Source organism: Cyprinodon tularosa, unplaced genomic scaffold (assembly GCF_016077235.1).
Source record: "Cyprinodon tularosa strain WSP-4 unplaced genomic scaffold, ASM1607723v1 ctg410, whole genome shotgun sequence".
NCBI classification, from domain to species: Eukaryota; Metazoa; Chordata; class Actinopteri; order Cyprinodontiformes; family Cyprinodontidae; genus Cyprinodon; species Cyprinodon tularosa.
In genome coordinates this window covers 392,103-413,125 of record NW_024039131.1, presented here as the reverse complement: position 1 = coordinate 413,125, position 21,023 = coordinate 392,103, and the positions used below count along the sequence as shown (strand labels likewise).

General features: G+C 41.7%; 1 protein-coding gene across 1 annotated transcript in view; it reads right to left on the bottom strand.

The window, feature by feature from the left end:
* The window catches only part of LOC119792143, a 149,364-nt gene that overhangs the window by 63,430 nt on the left and 64,911 nt on the right, over positions 1-21,023 (bottom strand). The window contains exons 49-61 of the mRNA XM_038298627.1: positions 19,921-20,265; positions 19,592-19,770; positions 16,874-17,090; positions 16,694-16,792; positions 16,450-16,614; positions 13,009-13,356; positions 12,759-12,895; positions 11,956-12,085; positions 11,650-11,823; positions 2,948-11,548; positions 773-895; positions 480-635; positions 169-410 (exon numbers count right to left, since the gene is read on the bottom strand). Of these exons, the coding sequence (XP_038154555.1) occupies positions 169-410; positions 480-635; positions 773-895; positions 2,948-11,548; positions 11,650-11,823; positions 11,956-12,085; positions 12,759-12,895; positions 13,009-13,356; positions 16,450-16,614; positions 16,694-16,792; positions 16,874-17,090; positions 19,592-19,770; positions 19,921-20,265 (10,916 nt within the window). The remainder of the gene's footprint in view (positions 1-168; positions 411-479; positions 636-772; positions 896-2,947; positions 11,549-11,649; positions 11,824-11,955; positions 12,086-12,758; positions 12,896-13,008; positions 13,357-16,449; positions 16,615-16,693; positions 16,793-16,873; positions 17,091-19,591; positions 19,771-19,920; positions 20,266-21,023) is intronic.

The following is a 21,023-nucleotide window of genomic DNA, read 5'->3' as shown; positions in this document are numbered from 1 at the left end:
CCAAACTGCTTCCATCTACCAAATCGCTCCAAGACGGATTTAGGAAAACTTCCTTTGAGAATCAATTAAAGAAAAACAGCAAAGGGATTACAGGGAAAAGGTAACAGGTATTTGTTGTAGTTCCCCTCCAGGTATTTTGCAAAGTAATGGAATATGGAAGATACTTACATTTTAATGGTAACGATTTCTGCATTAAGTCCATTCAGCATCATTTTTGCTGTTGCCCTCTGCCTGCAGTAATCAGCCACAAGCTGCAACTGAGCCTCTTTAATCTGGATAGCAGCAGCTGCTTCTTCTGCCACAGTAGCCCACTGGTACTCTAGGTCCTCCAGAACATCCCCTCTAATGGCGTCTGCTTCTCCCAGCTGTGGCAGTAGTGAACTCTGAAGCTTGGACAGCTCTAATCCTTTCTGTTCAACGAGAAATTCTTTAAGCTTTTCTTTCTGATGTAAACCAGAGGAGCAGAGCCTTGAACTCACCTGGAGCTCCTCCACCTGCTGCTGCATGGCCTCCAGGCTAAGATCAGTGGGACTGTTTTTAATGTGAAGGACATTGGAGGCGAGTCTGCTGAGCTGAAGACCCAGATCTCTGGCGGAGGTGTTCAGTTCTTCTGGGACATTCTTCTGCAATTCATCCTTGAAACAAACCATAAACATTAGAAAGGTTGAAGAAAAGGTTTGCTTTATGCATCAGTGTCATAATCCAAAGTTAGCAGGTAAGCTACGACTTTCTTTTTTAAAACAAACATCAGAACAGATCATGGTCACCGTACCTTGCTGAGTTGCGGGATGATTTCTGTCCCACTGAGTCGTTGCATTTCTGAGAAGATGTTGTCTACAATGGTCCTCTCAGGTTCCTTCAGATAAGGTTTCTCAGATGTTTGGGTTTCTTCTTCCTGAAATAAAGTTCCGTGCGGATGACTTACTTCCACTGCAGCAGCATCAGGTAATGTTTGCTCAACCATCTCCAAAGATCCTGTTAGCATCTACTTAACTCTAAAACCCACCTAAATATTTTAGAATAAATAATCTAAATCCCTTTATTGTCTCACAATGGATAAATTCCATTTCTGCATTTAACCCATCCCCTTGCTGGGCAGTGGGCTGCCATTGTGCGGCTCCCGGGGAACATTGTGGGGTTATGGGTCTTGCTCAGGGACCCAGAGTGCAGGCTGTTGGGATCAAACGGGTACTTGCAACTTTCCCAGATTACAGTGCTCGGCTCTAACCGCTAGGGCAACACTCCCCAAATAGATTCAAAATCATGTTTTCTACAAGCAATTTAAGATTAGTTTTGCATGAAAGTTTAGGAAGGAATAATCAATCAAACTTTAAAGAAAAAAGTAGTTTTGTAATATAGAGGGAAATACATGATGCTAAAGTTTAGATGAACCACTTATTATTTATCATTTAGCAGATATTTTGTCATGAGCAAACTACCTGGCAGTTTGGGTGGTCTTCTCATAAATGCTGTTGGGCCATAAATCATGATATTATTTTAACATTAGAGACCAATGTCCATCCTGATCTTAGCTGTGATCATTGGTGTAGGAGGATGCAGGTTTGCTCTGCTGTTGGACTCACTTCTCCAATTTCTGCAAACTTTCCAAGACACTCCCATGAGGACATGCAATCCTGCCCCCATGCTGCTGGGGGGAAAAAAGGAATGAATTGAGATTCTCATCGTTTTTGCGATTAGTCTCTCCTGAGGCTCCTATTGGAAGGAAGGCCACGATAAAAGGCCACAAGCCTCAGACCAGAATCTGCAGGTTGAATCAAAGGCTAACTGGAGGAGTCTCTCTGTTACCTGGGAAACAAGCTCCAGGGTTTCATCTTTGACCTGCTGTAGCTTCTGTGCTATTCTGCACACCTGAATGGCCAGATATCATTAGCAGCAAGATGGCGGCTAATGAACAGATGGCTCCAAAAACAGACAGATAAACTTTGAGATACCAGAGACTGAGAGAGTGGAGCGTCTGAGCACAAAGAACCTGCAGGACTGATATACGAAACTGCTTAATACTGGAGACCACTTAGACTTTTTCAGAAATCAGGTTACAGGTCTGGCATAGTTAAGGAAAGAGTTTGAGGTCAACAATATTTAGATGGTTTTTAATTATTTTCTTTTACTATTGTTGTGTAAGACAAGCTAAGGCTTTGGGCCACATGGAACACCATGCTGACGTGTTTTTAGCAGGAAATTATAATTTCATCAATAAAGGAACAACAAAAATAGATTTTAAAACTAACCATGGAATCAGATTTCAAGAGCTGATCTTCATCCTGACCTGTTCATAGTCAGCTGTAAACTCATGTAACGCATGCTGTGGATCTTGATTGGAGGCAGTCAGAAGAACCGAGCACTACGTTAATAATTCAGGTCCATTATAGTTATAAACGGGGCCCATAACAAATGGTAGCCCTGGAGTCCGACAAGCACCAAGGACAGCTCCAACTAGGGCAACCTCTGCCTGCAATGTGGATCAGACTCCTGCTCCACTTGTCCCAACATCAGATGGCCCCTGGAGCTTCCCCACAAAGTCCATGTGAACTAGTTGAAAAACCCTCCACCTCTCCCTGTGATCCACTCCAGAGCTGTAGAGTCAAACCTCTAAAGCTCCTGGCTTTAAGGACCCAGGCTGACATTTTCTAGCCTGTATTGATTAACCACATGGACAAGCTTGGGATCCCCAGCCTCTCTAAAGTCTATCATTTACTTCACCATATTGGTTTCTCCCAACCTTACAATGCAGAATCCAATACAAGAACTCTTGCATTCTTGGTTAGGGACAAATCAAGCTGTCCAAGAAGCTCCCTTAGGTGAGGTACTTTCCTTCTTACCACAGTAATCTTTGTCGGTTACTTGAAATAAAGATTTGTGCTATGTTTCTTCAACTATACAAAGCTGATAAAATATTAAAATATATTGAAATATTAGAATGACTTACCTTTGACTTCTCATCCAGAGGTTCTACTTCATCATCAGTAGTTTGGAGTGGAACCTCGAGACTGACATATCTTTCTTCAGGCTCTCTCTCAACTTCTTGATTCATTTCTTCTCCTTCATCTGTTGACTTTTCATCCTCTTTGACCTTAAGGACCAAACTGTGTTCAGACTCCAACGAGGTAGAGGTTTCTCTAGCAGCTTCTTTAAGCACTTTATCTCCACAGACCTTCACAGACTTTATATTTGGCTCCATCTCTGGATACTTTTGAATTTCTACAGTTTGAACTTCAAACTTACTGAAAAGGATTTCTCTGTTTTCAGCAAGCGTCCCAGAAAAAGTCTCTGTCTCCTGTATGAATGATGTAGAGGGCTGCTCTGTAATACGGTGATCCTGAACTTCTCCAGACGATGCACCTTTGAGAGACTCTGGATGAGCATCATCATGCCTTTCTTCCTTCCTATTGTTTTCAGATCTCACAGTTTCAGCTGATCTTTGCTGACCCTGCTGTGCTGCATCTGTTTCTACCACTGTCAACTCTTCATGGTCAATATCGTAAGAATGCAGATCTTCTTTTTCTATCTCTTTTGTGCTCTGAATACTTGTGTCATTTGGATTAGTGTTTGGCATGTCTGTTATTATAACGGATGAGGTATCTTTTGGCATCTGAGTGTCTGGGTTTGAAATCAGCAACTCTGTGCCTTTGGGACTTAGAGGGAGGTCTCCGGGTCTGTCTTGTATAGTTTTTGAAAGGTCTTGAGTAATCCCTTCTTGTGGTCTAAGGAAATCTTTCTCCATGACCATTTTTTCCTCCAGTGCCATGTCGGCATCACTTGACTGGAACGGTGCAGAGCTATGTTGAGAGGAGTCACTCTGAGGCACATTCTCTTTCCATGTGGAACAGGTTGGTTGTGATTTCCATCTTGTTTTATCTATTATTGGCACATCTAAAATTTTCTCATGCTCCTCTTCACTGGTTTTGGAAGTTACTTGTTCTTTAGATTCCATGCAAGTCATTTCCCCCTCCTCTGAGTTTCCATTAAAACTTTCTGGTGTTGTCTTTTCTGTAAGCCCAGGTCTTTGTTGTTCTATTGTGCAAAGTTCTATTGTTGTCTCACTTTTGCTTGAATGTATGTCCTTATCAGTCAAGCTTATTTCAATGACTCTGGTCTCATGTGGTTTTATTGACTCATAAACAGAAGAACTGCGTTTCACAAAATCACCTTGTGAAACATCACCTATATTTTCGGTAACGCTAGTCTCAGTGGCAGTTTCCTGTGGGATAACTAAAATGTCTTCATCCTGGGTAGGTGTTTCAGTAACATCTATGAGTGTCTCTATTCTTTCTTGGTTGAAGGTGGCTTCACTGTCTTCTGGACCAGTCTGTATCTCTAGCTGTAGAACACGAACTTCACTCAGCAATTGAGAATTTTCCAAGTTGCCAGATTCTGAATCAACCAGAGATGTCAGAAGAGCGGGATGTTCATCTGGAATACTTTGCGTGTTTTCCAGGTTGGCCTCAATCGGATGATTTTGGTCTTGCTCAATTAAGCTTATTTCAATAAATTCTGTGAAGTTTTCCAAAACCTCTTCACACACAAAAGGCTTGGCCTCAGCTGAAGTGTTTTTATCAATACCTCCCTGTCCATTTGATTCAGCAGACTCCTTAGTGGGCTTATCTACTGTGACACACATGTTGTCGATGACCTTAGGACTGGTGGTGATGTCCAGGTGTAGAATACAGACAGATTCGTTTTGAGCAGATCTTGCTTCACTGATCTCTTGATGTGCACCACTTTCCTGATGTTCTGTAGTTCTTCCCTGTGATATTTCCTGCTCACACTCATTTTGCTCACTTATGGTGTGGTTTAGTTTTACATTTTCCTCCTCAGTGGGGATTATTTCTTTTAGTTCTGCCTTTCCCTCTAAAGAAAAAGCAAGAGTACGCTCAGCAGAATGAACCCCATTGGAATGACTGTTGCCCTCAGCATCTTTTTCCAGCTGCTTTAGCTCTAGCTCACATGTCTGACTGACTGCCATACCAGGAAAATCAAGAATCAAATATCTCTTCTTCGTTTCTTCTGTGTTTCTCCATAAATTCTCGATGTAATCCTTTAAATTGGGAGCAGCTGTATAATCAGTGGGGGACTGAACTTTGGAAGCTGGATCTGGTGGTCTTTCTGGACACAGAGGAATTGTTTGTTGTGGAGAGTCTTTGGGTGTATTCTCAGACTCCATGTATGGAATGGTGGTAAGTCCCGGCTGCTCCTCACCATAATCTTCTGCTATCTGACTATCTGATGCTTTAAGGTCTGATGTTTTCTCCTTGTCAGAAGGTACTGGCGGAACTACTGGACTTGTTGATTCTGTTGCTGAAAAGAAGTTATAATTGTCCTGATTAGTAGTTGATTTTCCTGATTGTTGAGTTAAAGAGGCCCCTGCTGTGTCCGGCTCCTTTCCTGTTTCCTTCGTCTCCAGACCACTGGTCGAGTCAACCATGACCTCTGGGTGCAAAGGTTTGGAATCATCAATGTATTCAGAGGGAGAAGAAAGCTGCTCCTTGATAGCAGCATACACGTCTCTTCCTGAACACTGAACAACTGTTTGTTCTGGAGACTCTCTTGGTCCAACCTCAAATTCCTGATACAGCATCACAGAACTGACTGAAATATCTTCCTGAAACTCTTTAGCATCTGAGCCTAAGGTACATTTTTTGACATTATAGGAGCGAGAATCTGATTCATCTATAGATGCTTCACTTATATCAAGAATGATTGTGGCAACTTTATTGGTTTCTAGAGCCTGATCCTCAACGATTTTTTGTCCACTATTTTCACCCAGTTCACGGAATTGTTCTACAACAGAATTATTATCTGACATGTCAATATTTGTTGGTAGTTCTTCTGTTACTTTCATCTGCAGATCACTGGTCCATTCAAGCATTGTCTCTGGGTGCAAAGATTTGGAACTATCAATGGAGTCAGAGGGAGTAGAAAGCTGCTCCTTGGTAGCAGCATCCATGTCTCTTTCTGAACACTGAACAACTGTTTGTTCTGGAGACTCTCTTGTTACAAACTCAGACGCTTGACATGTCATTACAGAGCTGACTGAACTATCTGCCTCAAGCTCTTTAGCATGAAAGCTTGATAGGATCTCAGGACTTTCTGACTCTTGTTTGGTTGACATATAAGGTTCTAGTTCCACTACAGTAGTACCAGGTTCTTCTTTGTCCTCCTTTACTGAAAGAGCTGCTTCTCCACTTTGACTTGATGTTTCAATTTCATCACATTTCTCATGGTTGTTTGAGTCAGGTTGAGTTTTTACTGAAATTATAAGTCCTAGTTGCTCTCTAAATTCAATATGTTCTCCTATCTGACTTTCTGATGCTTGAAGGTCCACTATTTCTTCCTTGTCAGGAGATACTGGGGCAACTATTGAACTCGTTGTTGTTGTTGCTGTAAATTTGTTAAACTTCTCCTGATCATTAGTTGATTCACCTGATTGTTGAGTTAAAGGGGCTCCTGCTGTGTCCGTCTCCTTTCCTGTTTCCTTCATCTCCAGACCACTGGTCCAGTCAACCATGGCCTCTGGGTGCAAAGGTTTGGAACCATCAATGGAGTCAGAGGAGGTAGAAAGCTGCTCCTTGGTAGCAGCATCCACGTCTCTTCTTGGATCCTGGGTAACCATTTGTTCTGAAGACTCTCTTGGTCCATTCTCAGACTCTAGATTAGTCATTACAGAACTGACTGAAATATCTGCCTCTAGCTCTTTAGCATCAGAGCCTAAGGCAGAAGTTTCCACTTTATAGGAGAGAGAATCTGATTCATCCATAGATGCTTCACTTATACCAAGAATGATTGTGGCAACTTTATTGGTTTCTAGAGCCTGATCTTCAAGTATTTGGATTTCATTTTTCTTGCCTTGTTCACTAAATTGTTCTATAACAGATTGATTGTCTGCATCGTCATGCTCTGTCTTTGCAGTGATTACTTGGCTAGCGATGGATGCCTTATTTCCATCCAAGTCCTCAGGACTTTCTATCTCTTGTTTGGTTGACATATAAGGTTCTAGTTCCACTACAGCAGTACCAGGTTCTTCTTTGTCCTCCTTTACTGAGAGAGCTGCTTCTCCACTTTGACTTGATGTTTCAATTTCTTCACATTTCCCGTGGTTGTTTGAGTCAAATGAGTCTTGAATAGGTTCAATTTTCCCTGAAGTTGTAATTCCTGGTTGCTCTCCAAAATCTATCAACTCAACTTTATTTTCTGCTGACTGACTGTCTGATACTTTAAGGTCCAGTAATTCCTCCTTGTCAGGAGATACTGGGGCAACTATGGAACTTGTTGGTGTTGTTGCAGTAAATCTGCTATTATTCTCCTGATCAGTAGTTGAGTCACCTGATTGTTGAGTTAAAGAGTCCCCGGCTGTGTCCGTCTCCTTTCCTGTTTCCTTCATCTCCAGACCACTGGTCCGGTCAACCATGGCCTCTGGGTGCAAAGGTTTGGAATCATCAATGGAGTCAGAGGAGGTAGAAAGCTGCTCCTTGGTAGCAGCATCCACTGAAATATCTGCCTCAGGCTTTTTAGCATCAGAGCCTAAGGCAGATGTTTCCACATTATAGGAGACAGAATCTGATTCATCCATAGATGCTTCACTTATATCAAGAATGATTGTGGCAACTTTATTGGTTTCTATAGCCTGATCTTCAAATATTTGGATTTCATTTTTCTTGCCTAGTTCACTGAATTGTTCTATAACAGATTGATTGTCTGCATCGTCATGCTCTGTCTTTGCAGTGATTACTTGGCTAGTGATGGATGCCTTAATTCCATCCAAGTCCTCAGGACTTTCTATCTCTTGTTTGGTTGACATATAAGGTTCTAGTTCCACTACAGAGGTACCAGGTTCTACTTTGTCCTTTTCTGAAAGAGTTGCTTCTCCACTTTTACTTGATGTTTCAATTTCATCATATTTCCTCCGATGCTTTGAGTCAAACGTGTCTTGAAAAGGGTCATTTTTTACTGAAGTTGTAAGTCCTGGTTGCTTTTCAAATTCTATCAACTCAACTTTATTTTCTGCTAACTGACTGTCTGTTGCTTGAAGGTCCAGTATTATCACCTTGTCAGGAGATACTGGGGCAACTATGGGACTTGTTGGTGTTGTTGCAGTAAATCTGCTATTATTCTCCTGATCGGTAGTTGATTCACTTGATTGTTGAGTTAAAGAGTCCCCGGCTGTGTCTGTCTCCTTTCCTGTTTCCTTCATCTCCAGACCACTGGTCCAGTCAACCATGGCCTCTGGGTGAAAAGGTTTGTATCCATCAATGGAGTCAGACGAGGTAGAAAGCTGCTCCTTGGTAGCAGCATCCACTGAAATATCTGCCTCAGGCTTTTTAGCATCTGAGCCTAAGGCAGAAGTTTCCACATTATAGGAGAGAGAATCTGATTCATCCATAGATGCTTCACTTATATCAAGAATGATTGTGGCAACTTTATTGGTTTCTAGAGCCTGATCTTCAAATATTTGGATTTCATTTTTCTTGCCTAGTTCACTGAATTGTTCTATAACAGATTGATTGTCTGCATCGTCATGCTCTGTCTTTGCAGTGATTACTTGGCTAGCGATGGATGCCTTAATTCCATCCAAGTCCTCAGGACTTTCTATCTCTTGTTTGGTTGACATATAAGGTTCTAGTTCCACTACAGCAGTAATAGGTTCTACTTTGTCCTTTTCTGTAGCCCGTTGCACTTGGTCCTCCTGTGCTGCAAATGTTGCTTCTCCACATTGACTTGGTGGTTCAGTTTCATCACATTTCTTTAGATTTATTGATGAGTCTGGACTTTGTTCATTTATCACTGAAGCTGGAAGTTCTTGTTGTTCTCTAAAGTCAATGACCCCAGGAGCCTCTTCTGTTATCTGACTCTCTGATGCTTTCATGTCCATTAGTTCCTCTTTTTTCGGAGGGACTCGGGCAACTAGGGGACTTGCTGGTGTTATGAATAAGTCACATTTCACCTGATTGGTTGTTGGTGCATCTGGTTGTTGGGTGTAAGAGCCTCTCGCTGTATTAGGCTCCTTTTCTGTTTCATTTGCCTGCAAACCACCAGACCATTCATCCATAAGCTGTAACTGTGCGGCCGTAGAACCACCTGTAGAGTCAGAGGGAGTAGAGAACTGCTCTCTGGAAGCGCTGTCCAAGTCTCCTTCTGAACATTGGGCATCTGTTTGCCGTGAAGCATCTGTCACGGTCTTCTCTAAAATCTGTAATCGTGGTTTGCAAGTTTTGTAGGGTACTACTGAGAAGGCTGAAGATTCTTCCTCCAGGTTTTGAGGCACAACTGTAGGAATTTCTTGTTGATTCTGGTCTTGGAAAACATCTTCATTTTCTGAGTTTAGATCTTCTGTAGTAGTTTTACTGTCCACGCCATCCTTTTCTGTCTTGGTTGTAAGGAACATCATAGCTGTGGTTGGTTTAGCACCGTCATGCTCTATTTTAGCTTCATTAGTGACTATATCGGCGTTTGTTTCAGGATTATATTGTGACTCCAGAACTGCTGAGGGCTCAGCTCTTTTAGGGTCTTCCCTTGTTTGACCAGGGTCAGTTATTACCAACATAAAATCTGTTTGCTCAGTGGAAGGTTGGATTGAGCTTTTATTATTACACTCAACATTTGTTGGAATTGTATCATTATTCAGGTTTTCAACAGAAAGCTTCCCATTCTTTGACTTTTCGTTGTTTGCTAAAGATTTAATGGACACGCTTGCTAATATTTCAGCCTGTCCTTCTTCCACTAAAACTGGCTCTTCACTTTGAGTTTCCCGATTATCATATTCTGTAAGTATAGTTGATGTAATGTCAGCCTTGTTTGCATCAACAATGGCTACCTGCTCTTTGAAACTTGGAGATTTGGATTTCTCTGTGGTCTCAGGCAAAAGTGAGAAGTTTGTTTCAGTTGATGGTGTGACCAACTGTCGGCCTAGAAGAAGCAGACTGTCAGAACCTGCTAACTGGGTTTGTAAGACATCTTCACCTTTTGTTATCTGAACATTTTGCATGCCCACTGTTTCTTCCTTGTTAAGGTTTTCAGGAATATTTGACCTTGTGGTTGGGGAGAGCCCATGCTCTTCCTGATCAGAAGTTCCTACACTTTCAGGTACTTCCTTTGTTTCACAAGACTCCAGAAGGGTCACAGACTGGACGGCTGCTGAAAGGTCACTACTTGGAAATTCTCTCTTAACTGTTTCTGTTAAAATTGCAATCTCTGTTCCATCTGAAGCGCGGGGGTCTTGCAATGGTTCCAGGATTCCTGAGGTCCTTGTGGCTGGTGAAGTCTTTCCTTTTTCCATCTGGAAAGGTTCAATTAATCCTTTGTGCTCATCTGAAGTTGAAAACTCTGGAGGTTTACCACCTTCAGGCTCATCCCCGGTCTTAGGAGGAGGTACAAGAAAAGGTTCTGTTTTCTTTGACTTTCTCTTGGGTGGCAGAACATTACTTTTCTGTTGTACTGTAAAGGTTTCTGTGGCAGAGCACCTCAGGGCTTCATGTTGGGTCCCCTTAGGGTGCACGCCTGGGATTCTACTGGCAGAGTAAACCGGCTCAGGGGCTGCAGAATCTTCAATGCTCTTTGAAATTTGTCCACTTGGTATAACTGCAGCACTTCCAACAACATTAAGTTGCTGCTCTTCAGAACTAAGTAGTGGATTGGTAACACCAGCCTTAGGTTGTTTTTTATCAGTTATTTCCGATAGTTTGTTTTTTGATTTTCCATTGGTTGGAGGTTTATCTATCTCTGCATTGGTGGTTGTTCTTGTTTCTGTTTCAATGTGGATGTCTGAAGATTCCGAGCTGACAGGTGTGATCTTATTATCTTCAGGTTCAGACACTGTTCTACTGCCAACAATAGCAGTTGGTATAGAAGTTACGGGTGGCATGGCAGACTTTGACTTTCTTCTGACTGGTACTAGTTTGGAGTCTTCTCCATTACTGGTCTCAGTTTGTTGGTTCAGATTTTTGGGGGTAAATTTTGGACTCTTTGATTTCCGTCTCGGAGGCAAAACTTCTTGTTGTCCCATAAGAGACGGATCATTGTGGTCCTGAACAAACTGTGAATCATGAACAGCACCTACATCTGCCTCCACAACAGATGGAGCATTCTTCAGACATTCCTGATCTGGTTCCGATTCAGCATCATTTGTCTCTGAGGGTACTGCTCGATTTCTGGCCTCACTACTGATTTCTTCTATCTTGGCCTGTGGCTCTCTACATGTGTCATCAGTGCTGTGGATTGCTATGGCTTTCTTCACTTCAGAGTCCATCTTTTTAGGACCCGATTCTTTTCCAAAACTCTTTGATTTTCTTCTTGGTGGTAGTGGTGAAGGTTCTTCACAGGTAGGATGTTTTAAGACGTCACATGTTTGCACTTTTATCTGTGTTTCCTCAACTGACAGTTCTTCCCGAGAAGATGTGGATTTATCTGCTACACTTTGCTTCTCATGGGGACGCTTATTCTTACGCGGTGGCGCCACAACAGCAGTTTTGTTGTCCAACAGTTTAACATCTGAGGTGGAATCATCAGGCAGCTGTTTGTCTTTCTGCTCAATGTCCTCCAATGAAACAGAGAAGAGAGTTATTTAAAACATGTTCTTATGAGAACTTTATTTTCTCTATTTAGGGAAAGAAACAAAATATCAAGTAATATCATTACCTTCAATCTGTGACTTAGCAAGGCCTTGTGTACTTCTACTTTCCCGAGGGTCTCTAAGCACTCTTTCTTAAATTTCTCAAACAAATCTGCTGTCAGGCAGGATGTAAGAAACTGTTCATGAGAAAGAGCTTCTTGCAGATTGTTTTGCAGCTTCTCACTTTCTTCTAAAATAACCTTAAAGAAAGAAAAATAAACAGTTTTGTGTATTACATGCTATTGAGCAAGACAGCAGAAATGAAGGAGCGTAATGCAAGCTGTAACTGGATAGCAGACTATTGGTTATGGTTGATAGAAAAGGATTTAAACCTGCAGAGCAGAAGCTGAGCCTGAAAGGTCGCTGTGGCTCCAGCGCTGCATGGCAGAGATACAGTCCTTCAGATAATGAGCTGTGTTGGTAGAGCACGCCCCCTGGTGGTCACTGAGCCTACATTCCAGACTGTAAATGCAGGGAAATGTGAATATATTATTATTATTTCCAGATATAAATAAATATGTGTTCAAGGTTCAAATAATAAGAAACAACTAAAGCAAATGACTTCTGTGTAAGTATTAGAGATGAGGAACCTACAGTATGGCGCATATTTCTGGCTTTTAGTCAAACAGAACATTAACTGAAACAAAGGACCACAGCAGAGCAGCTAAACCATCTTTCACAAAAGAACGAGTCGTAGATCAATTCTTAGTATTATATTTTTCTGAATTTAATGTTGAATTAGAATCCATTCTTTAAACTTTAGTTTTATTGAACCAATAAAATCCTTCTTGTGTTGTTATTTAAGATTTTCTTGCCTGGGTTAATAATGCAGAACCTATATTTCAGTTTGAATAATTTTATGTCCAAATCTATATACTAATGTTATTTCTGTTATAAAGACTTTATTCATAATAATCCCTGGTTAGTTAGGGTTAGGGTTATTCATCACTAATCGTTCCTGTGTTTGACGTCGCCCTGTGATGTGATGTTTCTGGGTGAACCCTGCTTTTTCCGTCCATTTGAGATGCCCCTGAAATGTAGTTCTGGGTAGAAACCTCACCTAAAAACATCCATATTTGACCTGTTTCTACCACAACTTTATCATGATTGCTCTACTGAAATATGAGAGGAGTACCTGGCATGTTGCTGGCATAAAGAAGCAACCAAACTGATAACTTCTGAAGGAAGCTCATTGGTAAAGGTTGCTGATTTTACTTCTTGGTACAGATCATGAACTTTGACCCCCAAGTCCTGCAATGAGTCCTCACAGTTCTGTCAGGAAAACAAAAGGTGACATGAGTCACTATTAGCAAAGCTGAAGATGAATCTTTGTGTCTGAATGGATTTTATGAAATGTTTTTAATAATGACAGATTGATCTGCTACCTGCAGACTCTGCCAATGCTGCTGAAGCTGAGCCATGTTGTTCTGCGGCTCGCTGTAGCTAAACGCCTGGTCCAGAGAGCGGAGCTCCCATTGAAGCGCAGCTGCTCTCTCCTTCAGCTCCTGGGACACCCGGGCCAACTCACGGTCCATCTCCTCTAACCGGCCTTTGCAGGTCTGCAGTCGCTCACTTACTTCCTGCTCTGAGGTGGAGCACAGCTCATGGAGGTGGCTGACCTCAAGTGTGAGGGCATCTTGACCTCCAGGAGTACAGAGAATCAGCAAAGAGTCTTTGGCAGAATCCAGCTCTATCATCTCCCTCTGCTCCCTGTCCACTGTCTGCAGCAAAGCCTGGAAATAAATAAAAAAACAATAAAAGGAAGTCCAGACTCCCATGATGTTTATACGAGTGTTTATCCTTGTTTCAATGCTATTTTAACTGTAGTCCACTTTAATTTGTAAACGAAACGTAATCAATAAACTTACAATAGCAACCATTCAAAATAGCCCTTCCCAGTCAAATGCCAGCCGAATGGCAGCCCACTTCCCTGCAACTCCCAGCAAAATCCCCTCCAACCAGTGGCCTTCTCCTGGGCTTCCTTATCATTTTACTCTGACTCCACCCATTCACTGAATTACAGGGTCTGACCAGGAGATGGCACTTCTCTTTAGATCTTTATGTCCACAAATCATGACAGAAAGAATATTTTAGTACAAAGATTGATGTTTAAAGAGGAATTTTAGGGGACCAGCCAATGACCACCCAAGGCACAGCAAAGGACCAATCAAGGACCAACCAACGACCAGCCAAGTGGGGAAATGTTGACAATAGTTTTTGCTTTACTCAGGATTTAAAAGACAGCTATCTGTTCTATCTTAGCAGAAGTACAAGCTGTACATTCCTCAATTTGACGTTCCGGGGAACAGGAAACCTTAGTACTTTATTGTAGTTTAACCTGATCAGTGGATCTGTGGATTAGTGGATCTGATTGGCTATCCAGCCTGAAGACATTAGTTTCTTAAGAGAGTCCTGTAGAAACAAAGGACAAGAGGACTGGCCATCCTGGAGCTAAAGGAATCACTTTCTAGGGTTCTGAGTAAGAAACTGATTCTTTTAGGAGTCTGTCTTTTTTTAATCTTCCTGTACAGGTGCTGGTCATAAAATTAGAATATCATGAAAAAGTAGATTGATTTCAGTAATTCCATTTAAAAAGTGAAACTTGTATATTATATTCATACATTACATACAAACTCATATATTTCAGATGTTTATTTTGTTTAATTTTGATGATTACAAATGACAACAAATGAAAATCTCAAATTCATCATATCAGAAAATTAGAATATTACTGAAGACCAATAAAAACAAAGGATTTATAGAAATGTTGGCCAACTGAAAAGTATGAACATGAAAAGTATGAGCATGTACAGCACTCAGTATTTAGTTGGGCCTCCTTTGGCCTGTATTACTGCAGCAATGCGGCGTGGCATGGAGTCGATCAGTCTGTGGCACTGCTCAGGTGTTATGATAGCCCAGGTTGCTCTAATAGTGGCTTTTAGCTCTTCTGAATTGTTGGGTCTGGTGTATTGCATCTTCTTCTTCACAATACCCCATAGATTTTCTATGGGGTTAAGGTCAGGAGAGTTTGCTGGCCAATTAAGAACAGGGATACCATGGTCCTTCAACCAGGTACTGGTAGCTTTGGCACTGTGTGCAGGTGCCAAGTCCTGTTGGAAAATGAAATCTGCATCTCCAAAAAGTTGGTCAGCTGCAGGAAGCATGAAGTGCTCTAAAACTTCCTGGTATGTGGCTGCGTTGACCCTGGACCTCAGAAAACACAATGGACCAACACCAGCAGATGACATGGCACCCCAAACCATCACTGACTGTGGAAACTTTACACTGGACTTCAAGCAACGTGGATGAAGTGCCTCTCTTCTTTTCCTCCAGACTCTGGGACCTTGATTTCCAAAGGAAATGCAAAATTTACTTTCATCAGAGAACATGACTTTGGACCACTCACCAGCAGTCCAGTCCTGTTTCTCTTTAGACGCTTCTGACGCTGTCTGTGGTTCAAGAGTGGCTTGACACAAGGAATGCGACAGCAGAAACCCATGTCTTTCATACGTCTGTGTGTGGTGGTTCTTGAAGCACTCACTCCAGCTGCAGTCCACTCTTTGTGAATCTCCCCCACATTTTTGAAGGGGTTTTGTTTCACAATCCTCTCCAGGGTGCGGTTATCTCTCTTGCTTGTACACTTTTTTCGACCACATCTTTTCCTTCCCTTCGCCTCTCTATTAATGTGCTTGGACACTGAGCTCTGTGAACAGCCAGCCTCTTTAGCGATGACCTTTTGTGTCTTGCCCTCCTTGTGCAAGGTGTCGATGGTCGTCTTTTGGACAACTGTCAAGTCAGCAGTCTTCCCCATGATTGTGTAGCCTATAGAACTAGACTGAAAGACCATTTAAAGGCCTTTGCAGGTGGTTTGAGTTAATTAGCTGATTAGAGTGTGGCACCAGGGGCCATCAATTTTGAACCTTTTCACAATATTCTAATTTTCTGATATGATGAATTTGAGATTTTCATTTGTTGTCATTTGTAATCATCAAAATTAAACAAAATAAACATCTGAAATATATGAGTTTGTATGTAATGTATGAATATAATATACAAGTTTCACTTTTTAAATGGAATTACTGAAATCAATCTACTTTTTCATGATATTCTAATTTTATGACCAGCACCTGTAATACTGCTGTATCAATCCCCTGCCAGATCCAACCAATAAAGCATATTAAAGTTCATATAGTGGTGTGTCACATTTGTATGGGTAAGATTTTCAGTGGTGTAAAACACATGCATGGGCGCTGCTCTTAAGTGTACCATACCTTGAGAGCTTAGCAGGTTACCTTTCTAAACAACCTGTTTTGGACTCGTCAATAAAAATGGTTGACCTAAATGATAAAACTATCTCAATGGCAGAAATCTTTTAACTAATGAGACCGGTGAAAGCAGGAAGTCCCTAGGTAGAACATCTTTATGTCTTTAGGAATGAGTCAATTAGCTCAGGTCTACTCGGCGGGTGCAAAAGTCTGCAAACCCAGGTTAGTTTCAATAAGTGAGGAGTGGGAGGGACAGGATTCTGGTGCAATCACAGATCCCATGGAAGCAATTCTCATCAACGGAAGCAAACTTCCTCCCAACTCTGCCAAAGGTCAATAACATAAACCAGTTATGGAATCAACACTGTCACCATTAGCAACTTTTACTAACCCAGAGACAGACTTTCCACAATGATGTGGAAAAGTAGCGTGTCACAGAGTTAAAGTTAGAGCAAAGGCCAAACCGTCTATGATCTGACCATGTAGCCAGTCCCTAAAGGACACAAAGGACAAACGTAGGAGCCAAAGTGTCAGAAACAAAAGAAATGACATGTGTTTAACCTTCAGGGTGTTGACAGCGTTGTGGAGCCCATGTCTGTCTGCAGGTGGGGGTCCCAAGCCTTTGACCTGCTCCCTCAGCCAGTCCTGGGCTGCTTCATGCTGCTCAATGAGCAATGCACATTGTCGCTCCTTTTCAATTCCCTCTTCCAAGTTTGTCACCAAATCCTGGAAACAGATACTTATTGTTTAAATAAAACAGATTTCTTGCTGTTAAGCTCTACAGCCATGGCCTGCTCAGACTCACGGTCAGCTGTGTCAGTAGAGCAGGAATGGCCTCCTCCCAGACTGTCCAAGAAGGATCGGTCCAACTTTGGTCCTTTGTCATTTCAAACAGCTCCTCAGCCTTAAGCAAACAGTCAGGTAGAGTCTTTGGAGTTTGATGAATGAAAGAGTTTTCATTAGCTGAAGACTTCTCTGTGTTTACCTGTGAGCGGACAGCTGACAGCACAGGGACCAAGGTTGTGCTCTGGTCTAGGAGGTTCCTGGCCTGGTCCACGGCCTGCCTTCGCTCTCCCAGGCCTGGCCAGGGGAATACTTGAGGAAGGTTGGATGTTTGCTTCTGGATCTCTACCAGACGGGCCTCAGCATGGTCTTTCTCATACTTGCAAGATAGCAGTTTCTCCATAACAGCCTGCAACTGGCTATAAGGTGGCAGATGGTAGACAGAAATGTGAAAAACAGATTCAGACATGATGCAGCAGGAAATTAGAACCTTAAGGCTTTCACAACTTCAGGAACAGAGTTTCACCAACAAATCCACACAGCGAGACAAACCCTTTGGTCTACAGGAAGAAGGAGCTTTGACCAGGATCTCCTGATCTGATCTTGCTGGATCTGTACAATTTGACAAATTTTCTTATCCAGAGACACCTGTTTTTATAAAGTTAGTCACTCTGGTAACTATGACCACATTTTTTAAATCGATTAATGATATCTAATAAAAGAGCAGCTGGTTAATGTTTTGCTCTATCTTTGAATCTGTTCTGAAAAAGAATGTTAACCTTATAACCTTTAGTTTACAGGATTCTTTAAAGAATCTTAGGGTCAGCTTCAAGCAGCATCAACTGAAATAAACTTAGTTATAGCTGTTTATAGCTGTTCCCATAAATTTATCCTATATCTCCCGTTCCTATATTCCTGTTCGTATAGTTCCTGTCTCTATCTTTCCTGTTTCTATAGTTCCTGTTACAATCTTTCTTGTTCCTATAGTTCCTGTTACAATCTTTCCTGTTCCTATAGTTCCTGTTACAATCTTTCCTGTTCCTATAGTTCCTGTTACAATCTTTCCTGTTCCTATAGTTCCTGTTCGTATAGTTCCTGTTTCTATCTTTTCAGTTCCTATAGTTCCTGTTTCTATAGTTTCTGTCCCTATAGTTCCGTTTCCTATCTTTCCTGTTCCTATAGTTTCTGTTTCTATCTTTTCAGTTCCTATAGTTCCTGTTTCTATAGTTTCTGTCCTTATAGTTCCGTTTCCAATCTTTCCTGTTCCTATAGTTCCTGTTCGTACAGTTCCTGTTTCTATCTTTCCTGTTCCTATAGTTCCTGTTTCTATAGTTCCTGTTACAATCTTTCTTGTTCCTATAGTTCCTGTTACAATCTTTCCTGTTCCTATAGTTCCTGTTACAATCTTCCCTGTTCCTATAGTTCCTGTTCGTATAGTTCCTGTTTCTATCTTTCCTGTTCCTATAGTTCCTGTTTCTATAGTTCCTGTTCCTATCTTTCCTGTTCCTATAGTTCCTGTTACAATCTTTCCTGTTCCTATAGTTCCTGTTCGTATAGTTCCTATAGTTCCTGTTTCTATCTTTTCTGTTCCTATAGTTCCTGTTTCTATAGTTCCTGTTCCTATAGTTCCGTTTCCTATCTTTCCTGTTCCTATAGTTCCTGTTCCTATCTTTCCTGTTCCTATAGTTCCTGTTCGTATAGTTCCTGTTCGTATAGTTCCGGTTTCTATCTTTCCTGTTCCTATAGTTCCTGTTTCTATTTTTCCTGTTCCTATAGTTCCTCTTCCTATCTTTCCTGTTCCTATAGTTCCTGTTTCTATAGTTCCTTTTCTTATAGTTGCTGTTCCTATAGTTCCTGTTTCTATCTTTCCTGTTCCTATAGTTCCTGTTTCTATTTTTCATGTTCCTATAGTTCCTCTTCCTATCTTTCCTGTTCCTATAGTTCCTGTTTCTATAGTTCCTTTTCTTATAGTTGCTGTTCCTATAGTTCGTGTTTCTATAGGTCCTTTTTCTTCTGCTCTTGTCTCTTCACCTTTTAGGGGGGTCAACTGTAAAAATTCAATAGATTTTTTAGCCAATCACAGCAGCAGTAGAATCTGATACGAATCAAAGTCTTGATATGTTTCACAGAGTAAATTCTTAAAACAAAACGATTCAGATCACAAAGAAGGAGCAAACATCCTCCGTTCCAGAAAGGAACACATCGCATTTATTTGCTTAATTCAAAAACAAATAGGGGTTATTCTGTGCTACAAAAGTGCTGAACTTTTATAATCAATTTAAATGGAACAAAACTCAATGTTTCTACTGGATTTTGCATCATATTTATTTTTGCACAGCTCTGGACGTTTTCATATCTCTGCCCTTTTGCCCCATTGTTTAAACTGGTTTATTTTCTTCATTGTTTACATTCTGATCACTGCTGAGCTCTACATTGGTAATGTTGGAAGCTGTTGGAAGCATTTCTCTGATCCAGAAGGAAAGACTACAGAGAAGAAACTTCCTCTCATGGGGTTTCTGAAGCTACCAGGGTGATGAAGCGTACGCCTGATTCTGTTCATTTAATCCCATAAAACGTTTTTCTCTTCTTTTCCACTCCAACGTGCTGCTCTCACTCAATGCTCTCCTGACTTTCCTGGCTTTGGTACGCTGGCAAAGCATGCATTAACAAATGCCCCAAATATGTGCTCCAACAAACCATGCCACAAGCCTCTGGTCCTTTACTGAGTGTAGGATTCCTTCTGACAAAGTAAATCATTTGAAAGTTATTGAACTGACAGATATGAGGTTCTACTTCAGTAGAGAACTACTGACTCTGGTAACGAGTTACAATCAGTGGATCATCACAGGAAGAGACAGAACACAGAGATCTGTGAAGCCTGCTTGATCAAACCTCTGTGACTCTAAAACCTGTTTATTACCTCCGAGTCTCCTCAGCGACCTGCAGAACGGTCCCCCATCGTGTCTCCACATCCTGGACCATCAGCTGAACCTCCAGCTTCCCGTCTTCCTCCATGTCTGTGTGCTCACAGAGAGCCTGCGCTCGTCTCTTCAGCTCCATCACTTGACTTTCACCTGCTGACTTGAAGCTCAGGATGGCCTGAACAAAGGGTGGTGATGGAAACTAATCAGAATAAACCACAGACTTCTGTGTCTGCAGAGGTCCAGATATGGAAACCTGGTTTGACTAATCCCCCTCTGGCGGGTAGGTTTCCTTCCAGGAACATATTTAGTTTTCTGTATCTCTTACCTGTGCAGTGTTCAGCCTTTCCTCCAGCTGGGCCTGACTGCCCTGCATACAGTCGTTCAGAGAATCAGCTTGTTCCTGCAGCCCTTCAGTCCAGCTCTTAGTGCTGCCAGCATGGTTCTTGAAGGCCTTCATCTCTCTGGACAGCAGGTAGCGGCGCTCAGCTTTCAGCTGGGTGTCCTCAGCTGTCTGCAGGACGGCCTTCCAGAGCTCCTCTAAAGCTTCTGCTGCTTTCTGGGCCTCCAGCCGTGCGCGCTCTGAAACATCTTTCTGCTCAGACAAAGTCTGACTCTTTCTTCTCAGTTCAGTCAGTTTGGAGTCTCCTTCAGGCTTCAGACTCAGGATGTTCTGATGATTAAAAACATTTCCTAAGTTTGAATGTTCAGTTAAATGAAATGATTCTAATTGTCAAAAAGCTAAATCTGTGTAAAGAACCATAAAAGAACCAAAAAGCTGAGTGGGATTATTGTGATGATGACCAGCAGCATCCCTACAGCGGCATGCCTGATGTTCAAAGGTTTGGAGATTATTCCCTGATCTGATTCATCTACTGGCTTCATGGAGCTGCTTGTTCTTTAATGTTCTCCACCCTCTGAGCTGCAGTTATGCTGGGACCGATGCAGACAGCTGGACAGTTTGCTGCTAAGGTGGTTTTATTTGTTTCTGTCATAACCCTGCTGATGGTTTATCAGCAGCGATTGTTTCTGTTGTCGTCTTTATTGATCCTTTTCTCTACTTATTCTTCACCTCTTTCTGCACATTTAGATTCCTTCTCTGTTTTTCTCAGATTCTCTCATCTTCAGCTCCTCCCTCCCGTCTCCTCCGGTGTTTCTCCTTTTTTCTCAGCTCTTCGCGCTTCGTTATCTATTTTTTTTTTTATAAGGGAAAAAAAGTCTCTGGACATGTAAAAAATTATCCCCTTATGTCCCTTTCTGCTTGTTTTATTTTGTTTTGTATTACACTGTATACCTTTGATGTATATTTACACTTAAATCTAACGGTATTTTACTGTATTGTTTCCACGGGGATCATCCTCTAAGCTGCAAAGCAATCTGGGAGAAAAAAATATTTCAGCAACTTCAGACGGTTTAATTTTTACCGTAAAC